The sequence below is a fragment of the Carex rostrata genome, chromosome 2 (genome assembly GCF_964058835.1).
Source record: "Carex rostrata chromosome 2, lpCarRost1.2, whole genome shotgun sequence".
Classification (NCBI taxonomy): Eukaryota; Viridiplantae; Streptophyta; class Magnoliopsida; order Poales; family Cyperaceae; genus Carex; species Carex rostrata.
In genome coordinates this window covers 15075213-15091398 of record NC_135919.1, presented here as the reverse complement: position 1 = coordinate 15091398, position 16186 = coordinate 15075213, and the positions used below count along the sequence as shown (strand labels likewise).

Below are 16186 nucleotides of genomic sequence, written 5' to 3'. Positions count from 1 at the left end.
GAAAGCAAGAAACTTTTGAACCATTTTTTCCACCTTATTTCTAACTATATTTTTTCTTAAGACTCAGACAAGCCGAATAAGATTCTGTTTACATGCACCGCACATCTTATTGCTTGGTTTCGATTGGAGTCGGAATAAATGTTACTATGTTAGGCATGATTAATTATGTTTGTAGTTTTTTTTAATTCTTTTGGAAGATTATTCCTTTGGAACAAGCACGTTATCTGTTGTTCTTGCGCTAGTTATCTTGATGAGTATGTAGAAAATAAGATAATATTATATATTTTTTAGATACTTATTGTCTTTCCTTTTTTTTTTTTTTTTTTTAGGAATTTAACATCATAAACTCTTATAATTTCAAATATTAAAACCAAAATTCTAAATATAAGTATTCAGTTTTTCTACGCATAAATAAAAGAATACATAAATTTTAATTCCTTTGTTATTATCAAGTGTATATAAAGGGCAAAGTGTCTGCTTAAGATTGGTGCTTATTCTTAAGCACACAGTAATATTTTTGTGTGCTCTTAATTCTTATTTGTATTTGACCTAGACTGCTAGACATAGCAACGTTCGGCCAACGCACGGATTTAATTTTAAAAATAACTACCAAACTATTAAGTCAAACAGTATTAGTAGCTTGGTTGTTATGAAATTATGGTTTTTAAACAGTAAATTCTGTCGGAAGTCACTGAACTTTGTACTCAAGTCTCTCTATATCATCGAATCTTTTATCTGTTTTAATCAAGTTATTCTATAAATTTTTTAAACCGAAATATTAATATAATATGCTCATTCATTATTTTTTCCATCCAAAAAGCTAATAAAATATATAATAATATATATGAGATAGATGGGCATATTATGTTAGTATTTTAGACGGAATAAGTATATTTCGTTTGTTTTTTAGATGAAAAAGTTATAAAGTGATTTGATTGAAACAAATAAAAAATTCAATAACTATAAGATAATAAATTAAACTTAAGTAATCAATTCGTGACAAAAAATAAAATTAAATAACTATCGGAGAAATTTACCTTATTTTTAAAATACCGAAAGAAACAATTCTTTGGAATTCTAGTGTGTTCATGTTTTTCACCTCTTGGATAATCCAATATTATTCTCTGTTTTTTTAATAAATATTTAAATTATTTAACTATTTAATATTCATAAGAAATCTTTTATTTAAATTTTGAACCCACGACATTTCTTTCTTTCTTTAGAGAGTGTTGATAATATCCAATAATTATGTCTTTTCTTTTCTAATTTTAAGATTTTATATTATATAAAATTTTGGAAAATAAAAATATAACAGAGACAAAGTATGATGGGATTTGGAAGTTTGTCTTAGATTTTAATAAGTACTGAAACTAAACTTAGGCGCCATAGCATATTGATTTTGGGATATTAACTATTGTTAACGTTTGATAAAAATATGAAAAGCTTTTGTCAATATATATTTAGCAAAAGTAAAGAAATTATCTTCATTCTAATAATTAATACAATGTTTTTTTATACAAATTCAAAATCAAAATATTTGTATAATTACTTTAAATTACTTAAAATTACTTTTGGTCTAGTGGCAAAGACTGACACCCTATGTTTGAAAAGTCGTCATGAAAATGAAAATTCTTTATGGACATTAGAATGGAATTTGAGATGTTATACTTCTATCTTTTTATTAAAATAAATAAATTAAGATGCTTAATCTCATTTTCATCTTCTTTTTAAACAAAAGTAGCAAAAGTTCCCGAGTTGGATTGTGGGCCCGCACGCATATATCTTACAATTGGTATTTCCTGGTTGTGTTTATTTAATTACCTTTCCGCAAAGTTCCCGAGTTGGATTAATTATTTTTATTTATCAGAAAATCCCACGGGTTAGTTCTCTGTTTTCTTTTTCTCACGAGAGGACAAAAAGAACTGGATTCCGAGTTTCTGACTGATAAGTGATTTGCACGTCTTTTCTACTTTTCTAAGAACAAAAAAATTGAGGAATCTGGGACTTTATTTGGACATTAACGAAAGCAACTTTATTCTTCGAAAATTGGAAAATCATGCTGTCGAAAATTTGAAAAGGCTCAGTTTGTTCCACAGATTCTTGATGATTTTTACACAGTACTTTAAGTGCCAAAGAAAATAACAAAGCTCCACACCGTTAGTTAACATCTGTCACAGTTAGCTTCTCTGAATCGTAATCATGATAAACCGTAAATAATATAGAATTTGATATTTTTAATAATCTTGAAAACAAATAAAAGAAATTCAATAAAAATAAAAATTGAATGGTATTTTTATAGATATTTTGTTTTGGTAAAAAAGCCGAAGCCAATTTCATTTTACTGGAACATAAAAAAATTATATCCTTACCACTTAGTAATCATGTAATTAAGGTTTGACTCAAAATTCATAAAGTTGAGCTCATGTTGCCAAAACGCTTGGTTATGATCTAGTTTGGATCGAAATTTCATACATACTTAGTTGTATTAGATCCAACATATCAAAAAATGAGTGTGCATGTGATTCATGACATGATGCCTCTTAGTTAAAGGTCTCCAACAAAATTAAATCTCCAATGAAAAAATACAAGAATCAACGTATATGTGCATAAATACATAATAAAATTATAATGTGCATGAATACATACATAATAGAGAATAAAATTTCTCAGTTAAAATTTTCGTCCAAAATTATAAGAAAATATTTATACATAAGAAAATTGAAATTATATCTGAGAAGTATTTATCCTGTTAGATATGTGTTCTAAAAGTTATCTTATGTTGATCACTTTTACATGCTATGTTTATGAATCGGATGCTACATGCATTTTGTTCCATGAAATTTATGTTTATCTATAGAAGTGTTCAAGAAGATGCTCTTGGTTTTGAACCATAGAACTCTATATGATGACAAACATAAATCTCTAAAATGTTCACAAACTTAGTTATTAGCATGGAATACTAATATACCATGATAAGTTTGTCATGTTGATTAAAGTACATTGTAGTTCTATAAATGTTGATAAAGGCTTATCATTTAATAACATGAGTATATGAGAGGTTTCATATATTGAACAGACCTAACGAATGAAAATATTATATGGGTTATGTTAGTGTCATTAATATTTTCATAGTGTCTCGGAATTCTAAGATATGAGATGTATTTTTTTTCACATGAGAAGTATATAATGTAATTAGTATTAAAAACTACTTATTATAAGTGGTGACAAAAATATTAGTTCCTTGTATATAACTTGTGCGGGAGAAAGTTATATGTCAATAGTATCACTGTTCCTCATTTATAATGAGTGATGATATTTTATGGGCCCCTTGGTAAAGTAGAATTATAATGCATGCAATATAACTGAAGTGCAATTATATATTTATAATTTACTTAAGAGACCAAGAAACGAATATAATACAAAGATGACACAGTCCGACTTTGTATATTATTCATAATATCATGTGGCAAGGAATGGACACAAGTAATGTTATTTGTAACATTACTTTAAATGATTATGTATTGTAAAAATGATACTTTACATCTATGTTATTTGGGTAATTATAATGTATAGCTAGAATACCTCTTATAGTTTATGGTAATAAAATGTTTTATCTCATTTCCAACATAACACAAATCCTCCATATAGGTCGCACCAACTGAATGAGAAACAAGAAGAATATTTTATTTATATGATGTATATTGTTTCATATGACATGAAATAATATACATGTGATAGATATATATCATGACTGCTTAGAACGAATATAAATTTATGAGAAGTGTGCATATATATTATTTGGTACAATATGGTGAATATTATATAGGATAATATACATGACACATAAATATAATAATGTGCAGAACATTGTTATAACATAAATTTATTAAAACCAAAAATTAATATGAGTTGAGGCTGATGCTGTAGCAGTTACTATAGCGCGCACAGTGACAGCGGCTAGGGTTGGCTCTTTTAATAAGGATAATTATACTAGGAAGGTTGCATAATGGAAACCCTAGTATATTTGTATATAAGGAGAGGTAGAGAAGGCATTCAAGCAAGCAATTTTCTGAAAATTTATTTTCTTCTCTTCCTCTCCCTCCTAGCCGCCATCCCTCTTCCTTTCATATTATTGGTTTCTCTAATGAATAATTATGAGAAGAACAAGAATGGTTATTAACTAGGTTCTAAGCTTAGATTAGATTAATATCTCTAGCAAGGTCTTTCTAATCCTTGTTTAGTTCAAGGTGAACACTAGGAGGCTGTTTCGACAAACGAAGGTATCCAAGAGACCTAGAAGAGAATTCGACTTCTCTCTATTTACAAATTGACATTTGGTAGAGGTATATCCAAATCATCTTTAGTAGATAGATTTGTGATGAATTAATGAGTAGATATCCATTTGCATATATATAATCACCTTTAGTAGATAGATTTGTGATGAATGAATGAGTAGATATCCATTTGCATATATATATGAATTGCTTTAAGAGAATTAGCATAATAAAGTAGATCCGTAGATGCTTGTAAGAGGGTCAAACTTTTTGAATTTATCGCCTTGCCGCATCATGAAATTCCTTCATATCCATGTAACATAAAATATTTATCATTATGCTTGAGAAGTATTTATCATTGATGTTTTACTAAAAGTTGCAATTATGTTTGAGAAATATTTATCCATGTAGCATAAAATATTTATCCATGTAACATAAAGTATTTATCATTATGTCTGAGAAGTATTTATATTGGGTGAGGGGATTGTTTATTTAATGGTCCTCAGTTGTGCGAGGACAATAAAAAAAAAGGAAATTTTGTGCAGAGATAACTGACAAGTATTTATGAGGGGATTGTTTATTTAATGGTCCCCAGTTGTGCGGGGACGATTCAAAAAAAAAAGAATTTTGTGCGGGGACAATTGATGGATTGATTTATTCTTTCATAAATAAAGATCATTGCATAGGGATTAATACTTTTCAAATTCAAGATAAATACTTTGATGCTTCAAGTTAAATACTAATAGTTTACGAAACGTTTATTAATGATGAGTGGTCCCCCCATGATTTTTTTTGGCAATTTGTGAGAATTTTTTTTGCGGGGATTGTTATCAGGATCCAAAAAAAATACTGAATACTATATGACTATTTATTACTGATGATTTTGAAATTAATTTACAAATATTATCTACTCTGTGTGGAAGTGATCACCCTCAAATACATATAACAAAAATAGAAGTATATTGATGTGATGGAACATTTAAAGGGAAATAAATCTGCTGTTATTCTGAAGGGATAACAGGATCATGTTATTCCAATCTCAGCGGTTGATCTTTGTCGAGATTGGAATCTGAAAAACTTTTTTCTTAAAATTTGCATATGAAAAACTTTGAACGGTTGAGATAAGAATAATAAAGTCCTGTGATCTCTGGGGAGTGCTATTTTAAGCGCTCAAATTGTATTAATAAGCGCAAAGAGAAAATTTTGTTTCATTATATCATGTTTACCCTTATTTAATACATGCTTCTTATACTTTGAATGGTATAAAAAAGAATGTATTTAATGCATTTGATATCTCCATATTATATCTAAATTACGGCCCTGATTTACACTGAAACCTGTGTTTTAAAGCCTATAAGTGTGGACTTTTACTTATATTTCGATGAAATGTGGTACTGCTATGCTTTGTTTGGTATTTTACAGGAAAAAAGGGCGAAAAACTGGATCTGACAATTTTTCATACGGCCCGTATGACATTCCCTACGGGTCATACAAGGTCTGCCCAACCACACAGAAGGTTTCCACAACAGAGGCACAAAGTCTCCAAGACAAAGCACAACATACGGCCCATACGGGGTCCCCTACGGGACGTACGACGCTAAATTGGCAAATCCAGCTGGAATCTGAAATCAGCTGAAATCAAGGAGGCCGAAAAGGAAGCCTCTGCAGACACGATCTGGGGCATTAAATGAGATATTTCCACACCATAAAAGGGGGATTCACCACTGGAACTTGGACAAGCTTGCTTGGAGCAAAAGACAAGAGGAGGAGAAGAGGAAGAGAAGTGAAAAACGCGAGTTTGCAACGGATCTTCGGATTTCTCCACTGTTTTGTCATGAACTCTTTTATTTCTTGTTATTTGTGTTATCTTATGAACATGAGTAGCTAATTTACTTTATTTCTAGGGTTAAGATGTAGTTTCTAGTTTGGTTTGGTTTGCATGCTACTTGGATTTTGTGTTGAATGCTTTGTTTTTACCTTGTTGAGTAGTATTTTGATTGCTTTATTTGTGCTTGCTTGAATTGATTAGTCATTCCGTTAGATGAATGCGCACATCTAAGTGTTAGGAGCCAAGTCTATGACATTTAATCCAACCGAATAAAGTATATGAAGTAGGGTGAAACCAAGGAGTACCCGAAAGGTGAAACTTTCTTTGAGGCAAAAGTCCTTGGATACTTTTAGTAAACCAACAAGTAACTTGGATAAATTAGGCCAAAATGCGAAAGTTGAGGTTTAACGCATCTAAGAGGGAAGTATTTGGGTCCGGTAATCGGGTACTAGGCCAAAATGCAAAAGTTGAGGTTAGGTATCTAGATCTGGTCGATAGAAACCCTAAACATTAGTATCAACGCAGAAAACAGTAGCTGCAGCATTAACTCGGGGTGCCCTACGGGCCGTACGGGAATCCGTACGGGCCGTATGCCTCGGGGCTGAACAGAAATGAAATCTGAACCCTGGAAACGCCTTTGTATTAATTGAAAACAACTTTAATTCTCTTTATTGTCTTTTAAACTTGTCATAAATCATTAGAATTGCCAGAACCAAACCAAATCAATTTTCTCTTACTTCTAGAATCTCAAGTAATTTTAGGATAAGTCCGGTCATTTTCTTCCGTCCATGTGGATCGATACCTGAGCATACTCATCGATAGGATAGTGCACTTGCTATCTGATTTGACAGAGTATAACAAAGGTTTAAAAGGTATAGCTTGCTATACTGAAACTTTGTAGCATATATTCTGTGCGAACAACATTTAATATGGAAGAGCTCCTTATTTAGTTTTTATGGAAAATTTTAATGTTACCATGATTCTTTGAGAAAATTTAAGATGTTATTGCTCGTATCGCCTAATGTCATCTTCACGAGGAAGTCCAAGTTTTTGATATTTATTTATTTATTATGGTTATGGTTAGAAAAAAAATCATAACATGATATCATTTATAACCATAACCATATTTTAATAAATAAATAAATAAATACCAACAAAAAGAAATATCCGTTTCTAATCATATTATAATTCTAAAACATGAGGATATAAAAATGCGAATATGATGATTATCTGTTTCTGTATCCGTATCTGAATCCACACAAATAGATGTAAAAAAAACTAAAATAAAATACAGATACAAATAGTTATACGTATCCGTATGTACTTCCAAATCTGAAACTATATATATATATATATATATATATATATATATATATATATATATATATATATATATATATATATATATATATATATATATATATCTGTAAAAATCATATTCATATATGTATCCATATCCGCAAATTATCTGCATCCAAATATTTGAATCTGCAAAAATTATAATACAAACATGGATATGAATGGATAATATTTTATTGGGTTAATTTTTCATATACCCTGAGTTGTTGAATTTCTTATTATTTACCCCTCTACTCTTAGTTATATCTTACATATCTCTCAATTCTTATTTTTCTTTTCTATTTATCCTTTGAATTAATAATCCACAATTAAGTATTATCTAATTTATTTGTTTTCCATTATACCCTTATTATTTATCTTTCATTTAAATTTTGCAAATGACACCATTGTTGTTTATTATTTTGCAAAGGCCAATCAGTAAGTTTTTTTTTTTTCTTATAAAGTCCTTGGATCTAATGAATGAAAACAGTGCTTTATGTTATGTTAGCACTTATTTGGTGCTGAGGAATGAAATGTCTCTACATTCCAAGTCCCCAAATCCCATTCAATGAAATATTCTAATATAGACTCGAACAGCTGATACTAATCAAGACGAGCACGCATTTGCTTATAGCTGCTGAACAACTCGGTGAGAAGGACCCGGTGCACAATAGGTATTATTAGCTGTTAATTCTGATTTTATGCTCCAATCACTTCTATTAAATGGACAGCTCAAAATAAGACCAACCCTCCGTATAACCATAGCAGCACATGCACAAAGACAGAAAGAATTAATCCTCTCCTTTCGATACCAAACTTGATAAAAGAAACAAAGATAGTTAAATACACATGACAGGTTTTGTCGGTATATATTTGCTTAATTAATACCTGTGTAGGTTTTTGACTTTTCATTGGTACCAGATTGGTGGTACCGGTAAAAGTTATAATACTTTGTTTAGTTTTCATTATAATGGAAATCAGTGGCATGGCCACTTCTATCAAAAAAAAAAAAGAGACCGAATCATCTGCTCCCCGGATTTCCTGCCCCCAGAGTCTCTGCAGGTGGAACCCCATTTAAAAACAGTAACAATAATTAAACCCTTAAACAGTAACCGGCCCCACCCCGGTTCCACCGCGCAGAGACTCTGGGGGCAGGAAATTCCTACCCCCCGGGATAGACGATTTGATTTCAAAAAAAAAACCCACATGACAGGTCTCAATCACCATAGATGGTTACTTTTTTATGATAATCATCAAGTACCAAGTGTATAATTAATTATAACAGACAGAAATGAAACTACCACTTGTATAATTTATTACCGTACAATCTCAGAGTGCTCCTATATATATACAAACATGCAACCTTGAAGCTAATACATATATATATAAGCAAGCTAGCCTCGGAGAATTAATGGAGATGCATATAGAAAAAAAAAAGCTGGTCCTCGGGAGAAAACACGCATTGAATTATCTTACATAATAAATCAACAGGTATATGCACTCGAAATATAATAATATCGCTTAAGAAAAAAAAAAAACCAAATGAGTATTAAATTTCCAGGTGCGAGGCCATCGAAGCCCGTGTAAATTTTCTGGTCAAGGAAACTATAAAGCCGATATACTACTCTCTCCCATAACCTTGATTTCTTTTGTACAGGTACATATCATATATATGGAACCTTTTCATATTTTTTCTTTTCTTTTTCTGTTATTTTATTCTTCTTCTTATAGTCTTTCTTATCACACGCTGCGGGGCAAATTTTGTATGACGCAGTACAAGAGTTTTGTGGTCCCCAGATTCCTCTAGGACCACACGCTAATGGACCCCACATAGCACTAACTACACAGTGGTCGCCACTGAAACTCGTGTTCCATCAGAAACCTGTTTACGCCTGCCTCTGTTGCAGCTAGCTGCCTGCTGGTACTACTGTTTCATTGAGTAAACTCTTTCTGGTCCTATAATTTTTCTTCTCATGTTCTCCACCTTTGTGCAAGAACTCTCTAACTATACCAATGCTGGGCCTCTCCACAAGGCTGTACCATGACATGTCGAAAGCTTTCCCCTTTTCCTGGAAAATCTCGGTGGCGTCAATCCGGTGAACATTCCACCCAGGCAGCATGCACAGCCGATGGATCTTGGCCAGCTGTCGGGAGGCCAAACTACACGTGTTTGCTTTGATCTCTTTGATTGCATCCTCCAAGAGTTTAGAGCGCTGCCTATCGCTCAACAACCCTTCGGATCGCAGATATTGGTCCATTTCCGGTAATCCGATTGCACGTCTAATGCCCTTTTTGTAGTCCACCCAGGGATTAAACATATCTCTGACCTCCTCTACTAGACCTCTCTCAACCATCCGGTCAACACGCTCCGATACAAAACATTGTAGTACGGCTAGGCGCACGTCCACCCAGAGAAAGCAGCACTCGAAATGTTTCCTGAATGCTCGCCCGCCTCCATCAACCAGCTCCTCGAGATATGAGTTGGAGCCGCCTGCCACAATTGGCAAGCTGTTGTGACGCGTGATCATGCTAGCAGCCAGGTATGCCTCCCGGCGAAAGTCATGCGCAGAGAAATCATCGTCCGGTGCAGCAACACTAAGGAGGTGGTGTGGCACCCCCTTGCACTCTTCAGTGGTGACCTTGTTTGTGACGATGTTTAGCCCAGCATGTATCTGCATCTTGTCAGAGTTAATGACTTCGCCATTGAAATGGAGAGCTAGGTCAACTGCCAGCCTGGACTTGCCAGTGCCGGTTGCACCCATCACCACAACCACTTTCTGTTTAAGAAGTGGTGGTGGGACCCTTATGAGGTGCTCCAGAGGAGGGGTTCTCCGGCGGTGCTCGAGCAAAGGTACTCTTGTCAGCGAGTGAAGTTGATGAGGTGACTTTAGATGTGCTAGGATCATGTCAAAAAGGCTATAAGTGGCCTTGTGTTGTAATATATATGTGTGTATATATATATATATATGGAATCTAGTCTCTTCCTCTTCTCTTGACTAAAGTGTATAGGAGAGTTGGATGTATATATACTGCTCTGGAGGTTAAAGTTGGGATTTCTAATGAGTAAAATATTCACAAATATAACATATTAGGATATAATTAAATTACAGTCCGTATCGTCTGCATTAACTCAAAAAGAGCATCTTTTGAGTTAATGCATCTCTTTGATTTTAAACAGAGTCAATCCAGCTATAGCTTATAATTCAGGTACTTCTTAATATTAGTGTGGATTTAATATGTACGGGTAGGGGTGTCAATGGTACCTTTTTAGCCGTTTACCCGACCCGTATCGTATTCAATAAGGCAGGTATGGGTAATGTTTTTTTTTTCCGTTAGCTTATTGGGTATGGGTATGGGTATGGGTATGGGTAATGTATGGATAATGACTATTTCGTACCCATTACCCTATAGGGTAATTATAAAATTCAAATATTTATTCAATTCAATTTTCAACCCACTTAAATGTATATTTAATTCAATTTCTAACTCATTTAAATGTATATTCGTGTTTTTGAATTTTTATTATTTATAAAAAATAATTTAGTTGAAATTGATTGCACATTTATATTATTTTTTATTAGAAATGCAATTATATATGTGTTAAAATGAATGAGTTTTTGATGTTTAATTTGTAAAATATAATAAAACTAATTATTATACTAGTATTATCCGTTATTTACCCGCTACCGTTTCGTTACCCGATAATATTAACAGGTAAGGGTAAGGTAGGATAAGATCAATTTTTAATGAGTATGAGTAGGCTATGGATAAGATCAATTTTAATGGGTATGGATATGAAAATGTTTCCACCCGACCCATACCGTACCCATTGACACCCCTATGTACGGGTCTTAAGGCATATTGGACGATATTAACTCAAAGATTCTTTTTTGAGATAATGCAGAGAATACGAATTTATAAATTATAAAGAATGTGGCGGCTTGGTGGGCCATAGCCTCGTTAATAGGAGCGTTTAATTAACGTTTGATAAAGGAATAGTTAACGGGGTTTTTTCAAAAGGGTTTTCAACAAAGCCTCAACCAAGCCAGGCTAGATCCAGCATGTGCGCTTTTGTTTCCTGAGATCAGTGTCGGAAACTCGGAATTGAGATGCATGGTGTGATGCAAATTGGTACGATGAGTCGATGAGGCTATGGTTAATAATTGGTCCTTTGAATTTTGAAGTTTCTGATTTGCCCGGTTTTGCAAATTGGATGCGTGGTGCCCTACCTACTGCCCTGCGATTGCCCGATTGGTGTCTAGACAGAAATCCCCTCCAGTCTGCGATATGGTGTCAAAAACCAGCAAAATGACTTCAATTAATCAAATAATTTAACGGCGTATCTTAAGGTGTTGTCATCTACCATAATTTTTTCTAAAATAATTTCAAAGTCGGCCAACTTATATTATTTTATTAATTTGGTTATTTCTATATATATATTATATATATTATGTGGATATTAAATAAAAGAGAAAATGTTCTAGTCCACGTATCTTTGTCTATATTTTGTTCACAAGTTTTATCCACTCTGTCTAACTGTCTTTTAACGAAAATCTATCTCTTATTCAATTCGACAAAATATAAAATCACAATAGAAATGTTTTTTCCCAAAATTAGCTTCCCCTTCTTCTATCTTTCGCTCTCAGATCAGACCCGCACCACTGACACTCTGATCAGACTCGCGCTAACAACAGTTTCCTCCTCTCTCTCTCTCTCTCTCTCTTTCTTTTCTCCTTGCTCGCCGTCTCCATTTCGGCCACTTGGACCTCGCATCTGCACCGGCAAACTTGATGGACCTCGCATCTGCACCGGTGAACTTGACAGACCGGAGAAGGCACATCTGCACCGACGAACTTGACGGAGCTCGCATCTACACCGATGAACTTAACAGACTAGATCTGGCTTCAATAAATCTAACAACCCGAGAAGGCACGTGAAGAGCAGGATGAGGTCCGCAAGAAATCAAGCATTCATTTGTTTAATTCTGAGGTTGAAAGCGACAAAATTTCTTAAGATCTACCACATTCATTTGTTTAATTATATTGGATCCGCGTAGATTGATTCAAATTTTTCTACTCGTGTTTAATTAGATCGATCTCTTTTTCAATTTTGTCTCATTCTTCAAGTAGTATAGTATCCTCTGAAATCTTTCATTCTATTAATGTAAAATTTATATGCAACTTTCTCTACTCGTGTTATTTGATCAGATTGATTGATTCAAATTGGTTCGATTTGATCCAGGCATCAATCTGAGAGTGATCCCATTGTTCATGTTCCCACTCTATAGGCAGCAAGTAGTAACCGGATTTCAGCAAGTAGCATTATTTGATGGTCTGATTTGAAATGCTAGTTCGTTTTCTTTATGTCATTGTTGAATGAGTTTAGCATATTGCTCAATTTGGTTTTCGAAATGAATATTTCGAAATTTGAAACTCTTAGTTCAAGGAATTCCTCAGGAATCATAAGGATCAATAATTTCAACGATATAATAAAACGACCTATTTGTTTCGTTGACCTCGAGCAAGACGATATCGCCATCCCGTATAAATATATCGACTAAGTGATCGAACATTTTGCAGGGGACGACTTGTCCTGGCTCTAGCCTGGCGTAGAGGATCCTTTTGTCCATTTCCTCATACTCGCCTATTATTTCGGCGAGAACTGTGTTCCATACCCATGGGGATCCTTCTTTCATCTTAGAATATATCACTTCAATGATATAATGGACCCTTGGTCTAAGATTAGAGTTGTATTCCAATCTTACCAGACCCCCCGCCAAGGGTCGGGGAAACAGCCCATGAGATAGACAGGATTTTATCGTCTCTAAAGTAGTCAATTAACATATACCACTTCAGATCTGGTGAAATATGTAGAGTATTTTTACAATATATATTTCACATTTTTACATGATATGTACACTATTTTATAGTATCTATTATTATTGATGTTTACATGTTTACAATATATAGTTCACAATTTTACATGATATAGTTCACTGTTTTAGATGATATATAGAGTGTTTTATAGAATATAGTTCACAGTTTTACAGTACCTACATGGAATAAATTCAATTTGTTATATTGTTTATTTTATTTGTATGCAGGATGATATCTCGAAAGAACGTGTGGTTCTTGTGATGAGGCTTCTTACTCGTTCCAACAATGTTCATAGGAGATTGTTATTGTAGAAATTTTATTTTTCTATAGTTTGTTTGATGTTATTTTGGATGTTGAATGATATACTTATGTTTGGTATTGTGTGGTGAATATTATGGATATGTTGAACTGATGTGTTTTGTTGAGCAATTATGTATTACAGTTTGGAATTGTTATATTTGTAGTTAAGATGTGTCATTTTACAGTATTGAGCTATTGTTGTTTTTATTTTTTGACTTTTTATTTTGAATGTTCTGGATGTTGTATAAATGCAATTGATTTATAGTTTAGATATAGCAATTTTACAGTATTGGTTTTTGTAAGTTGTATGTTTTATTTTTATAGTTTAAGTTGACAGTTTTTATAGTATTAAAATTTTGTATTTTTTACATTTTGTTTTATCGTTTTCATCTACTTATTTTACATTATTGAAATTTTATAGTTTTTATGTTTTGTTTTTATAGTTTAAGTTGACAATTTTACAGTATTGAAAATTGATACTTTTTAAATTTTATTTAATCATTTTCATCTGCTAATTTTACATTGTTAAAAATTTATAGTTTTTACGTGTTGTTTTTACAGTTTAACTTGATATTTTTACAGTATTGAAAATTGATATTTTTTAACATTATATTTTATCGTTTTCATTTGTGAATTTTGCATGTCTGTAATTTTATAGTTTGTACATTTTATTTTTATAGGTAAAGTGGTCAATTTTAAAGTATTCAATATTTTGATGATTTATTTGTGTGTTCATTAAGTCGAAAAAAAAAGAATAAAAAAAATTAATCGGAAAATTTAATTTTGCCTTTTTTATCACGTTTTTTGTCAAAATAACTGCTAATAACTAACATTAACTGCCAATAACTTCCTATAACTGCAATATCCGAAAGTACAATTTGAAAGTACATTTTTTTTGTACTGTAGTGCAAGTTGCAATTTGTTTTTAACTATCATGGGACCACTTCAAATATTTGCTAGATGTTTTGTGATTAACTGATATATTTTATGTGATATGTTGTATAATTATACAGCATGTAGAAGTAATTTTACAGTATTTGCGTAAGTTAAAGTTGTGGACAATTAGATGCTTCCAAAAACACAATTATTACATGGCTTTTTAACTAATATATATAGCATAGTTCCCTTATCTCCCAAAATAAAATAATAAAAGGGCAAATGTTGGATCTGTCCATGACGTTTACACCGGATATGATCTCAATCTCAGAAACCAAACAACTATGAAGAACAAGGTTAATTTGTAACTAGTGGATAAATTAAGTATAAAGGTGACTCTCAGCATATATCCACTTAATAAATTGACTTCTACAAGTATCTCAATTATCCTGACTAATTAAAACTAGTTCTATTAATTAAGAATAATTTATTGCAAATTACTCAAATTAGACAAATAAGCAATTATAACAAGCTTGTAAAATAAAATAAAAATGTAAAGTTAAAAAAGTTGTAACATTAAAAAAATGTTAAAAAGGTTGTAAAGTTGATTTTACATTCAATGTTTAAATTCTAGCATTTAATCATTTTGTCGTTATTATTTCAATTTATATCTTCAAACGTGTCAATTTTGACAACCGTCGTACAAATTATTTAAACATTTTTTTTTATTGTAAATGTGTCATCTGTCATTTTAGATATAGTATGTCAAATTTAATTCAAACAATTATTTAGTCGGACCAATTTTGATACGCATCTTATGTAAATAAAAATATATACAAGTGCGCGCTCAAATAATATTACATGCAACATAATAAGTTAGATGTATATAGGTTTTGTGAATACCATAATTACTTCAAAGACAATAACTTGTAAAAATGTCCCTACAGATAATAGAGAAGTGTGGATTAAACAGGTGAGTAGATCGCTAAACAATCGTGATCATGCACAGATCCATGATAACATCGTCTGATTGATCAGAGCTGAGAGATGAAACAGCAAGTGGGGCTTTTTTTTTTTGTTTTTTTTGTTCAATCTCGCTTGTCGTCGTTAGATTGATGCAACAAGTGAACCAACGACGATATTGGGTAAATATTTTAACAGAGCAGTTTTGACTTCATATAGCGCTGCATAAAGTGAAAACTGTATTGTTAAAATCTTTATAAAAATACTCTTCGGAAAAGATTAAAAGTTTTTTTTTTTTCTCTAATGCACATTTAATATTGATCGCTTTGACAGTTTCAAGATCCAAATAACTCGTTATTGTTATATCTTTTAAAAATTCTCACAATTTTTATCTTGACTAACACACTAAATTTGGGACTTGATTTCTGGTTCAGTTGTAATTGTCGGATAGGGGTTGATCTATGTATAGCTTGAGAGTGCTTAGTCATCTCTAAAATCTAAAATCTTTTAATTATATATATTGAATAATCAAATTAGAGGGGGAGTGCAAGAGTTAGAATTGTGGACGGATCAGATATTATTTATTTATATCCGTATTTATATTTGTTTTTAATTCTCACATATCACATTAATTTATACCCCCATAATTTCATTGATTTAAAGCTCATAAATCATATTGTTGCAGATGCACCATGCATGAGGCGCCCACAGGTTTGAATATTTATACATTT

General features: G+C 32.1%; 1 protein-coding gene across 1 annotated transcript; it reads right to left on the bottom strand.

Annotated features, from left to right (window-relative positions):
* Positions 1 to 8878: 8878 nt before the first annotated feature.
* On the bottom strand, positions 8879 to 10432 carry LOC144550569 (adenylate isopentenyltransferase 7, mitochondrial-like). The gene has a single exon (XM_078298572.1). The coding sequence runs from the start codon at positions 10344 to 10346 to the stop codon at positions 9348 to 9350; it is 999 nt and encodes a 332-aa protein (XP_078154698.1). The 5' UTR covers positions 10347 to 10432; the 3' UTR covers positions 8879 to 9347.
* Positions 10433 to 16186: the final 5754 nt, after the last annotated feature.

Coding starts and splice junctions, on each gene's coding strand:
- LOC144550569 (XM_078298572.1), bottom strand. CDS start 10,346: ATGATCCTAGCACATCTAAAGTCACCTCATCAACTTCACTCGCTGACA.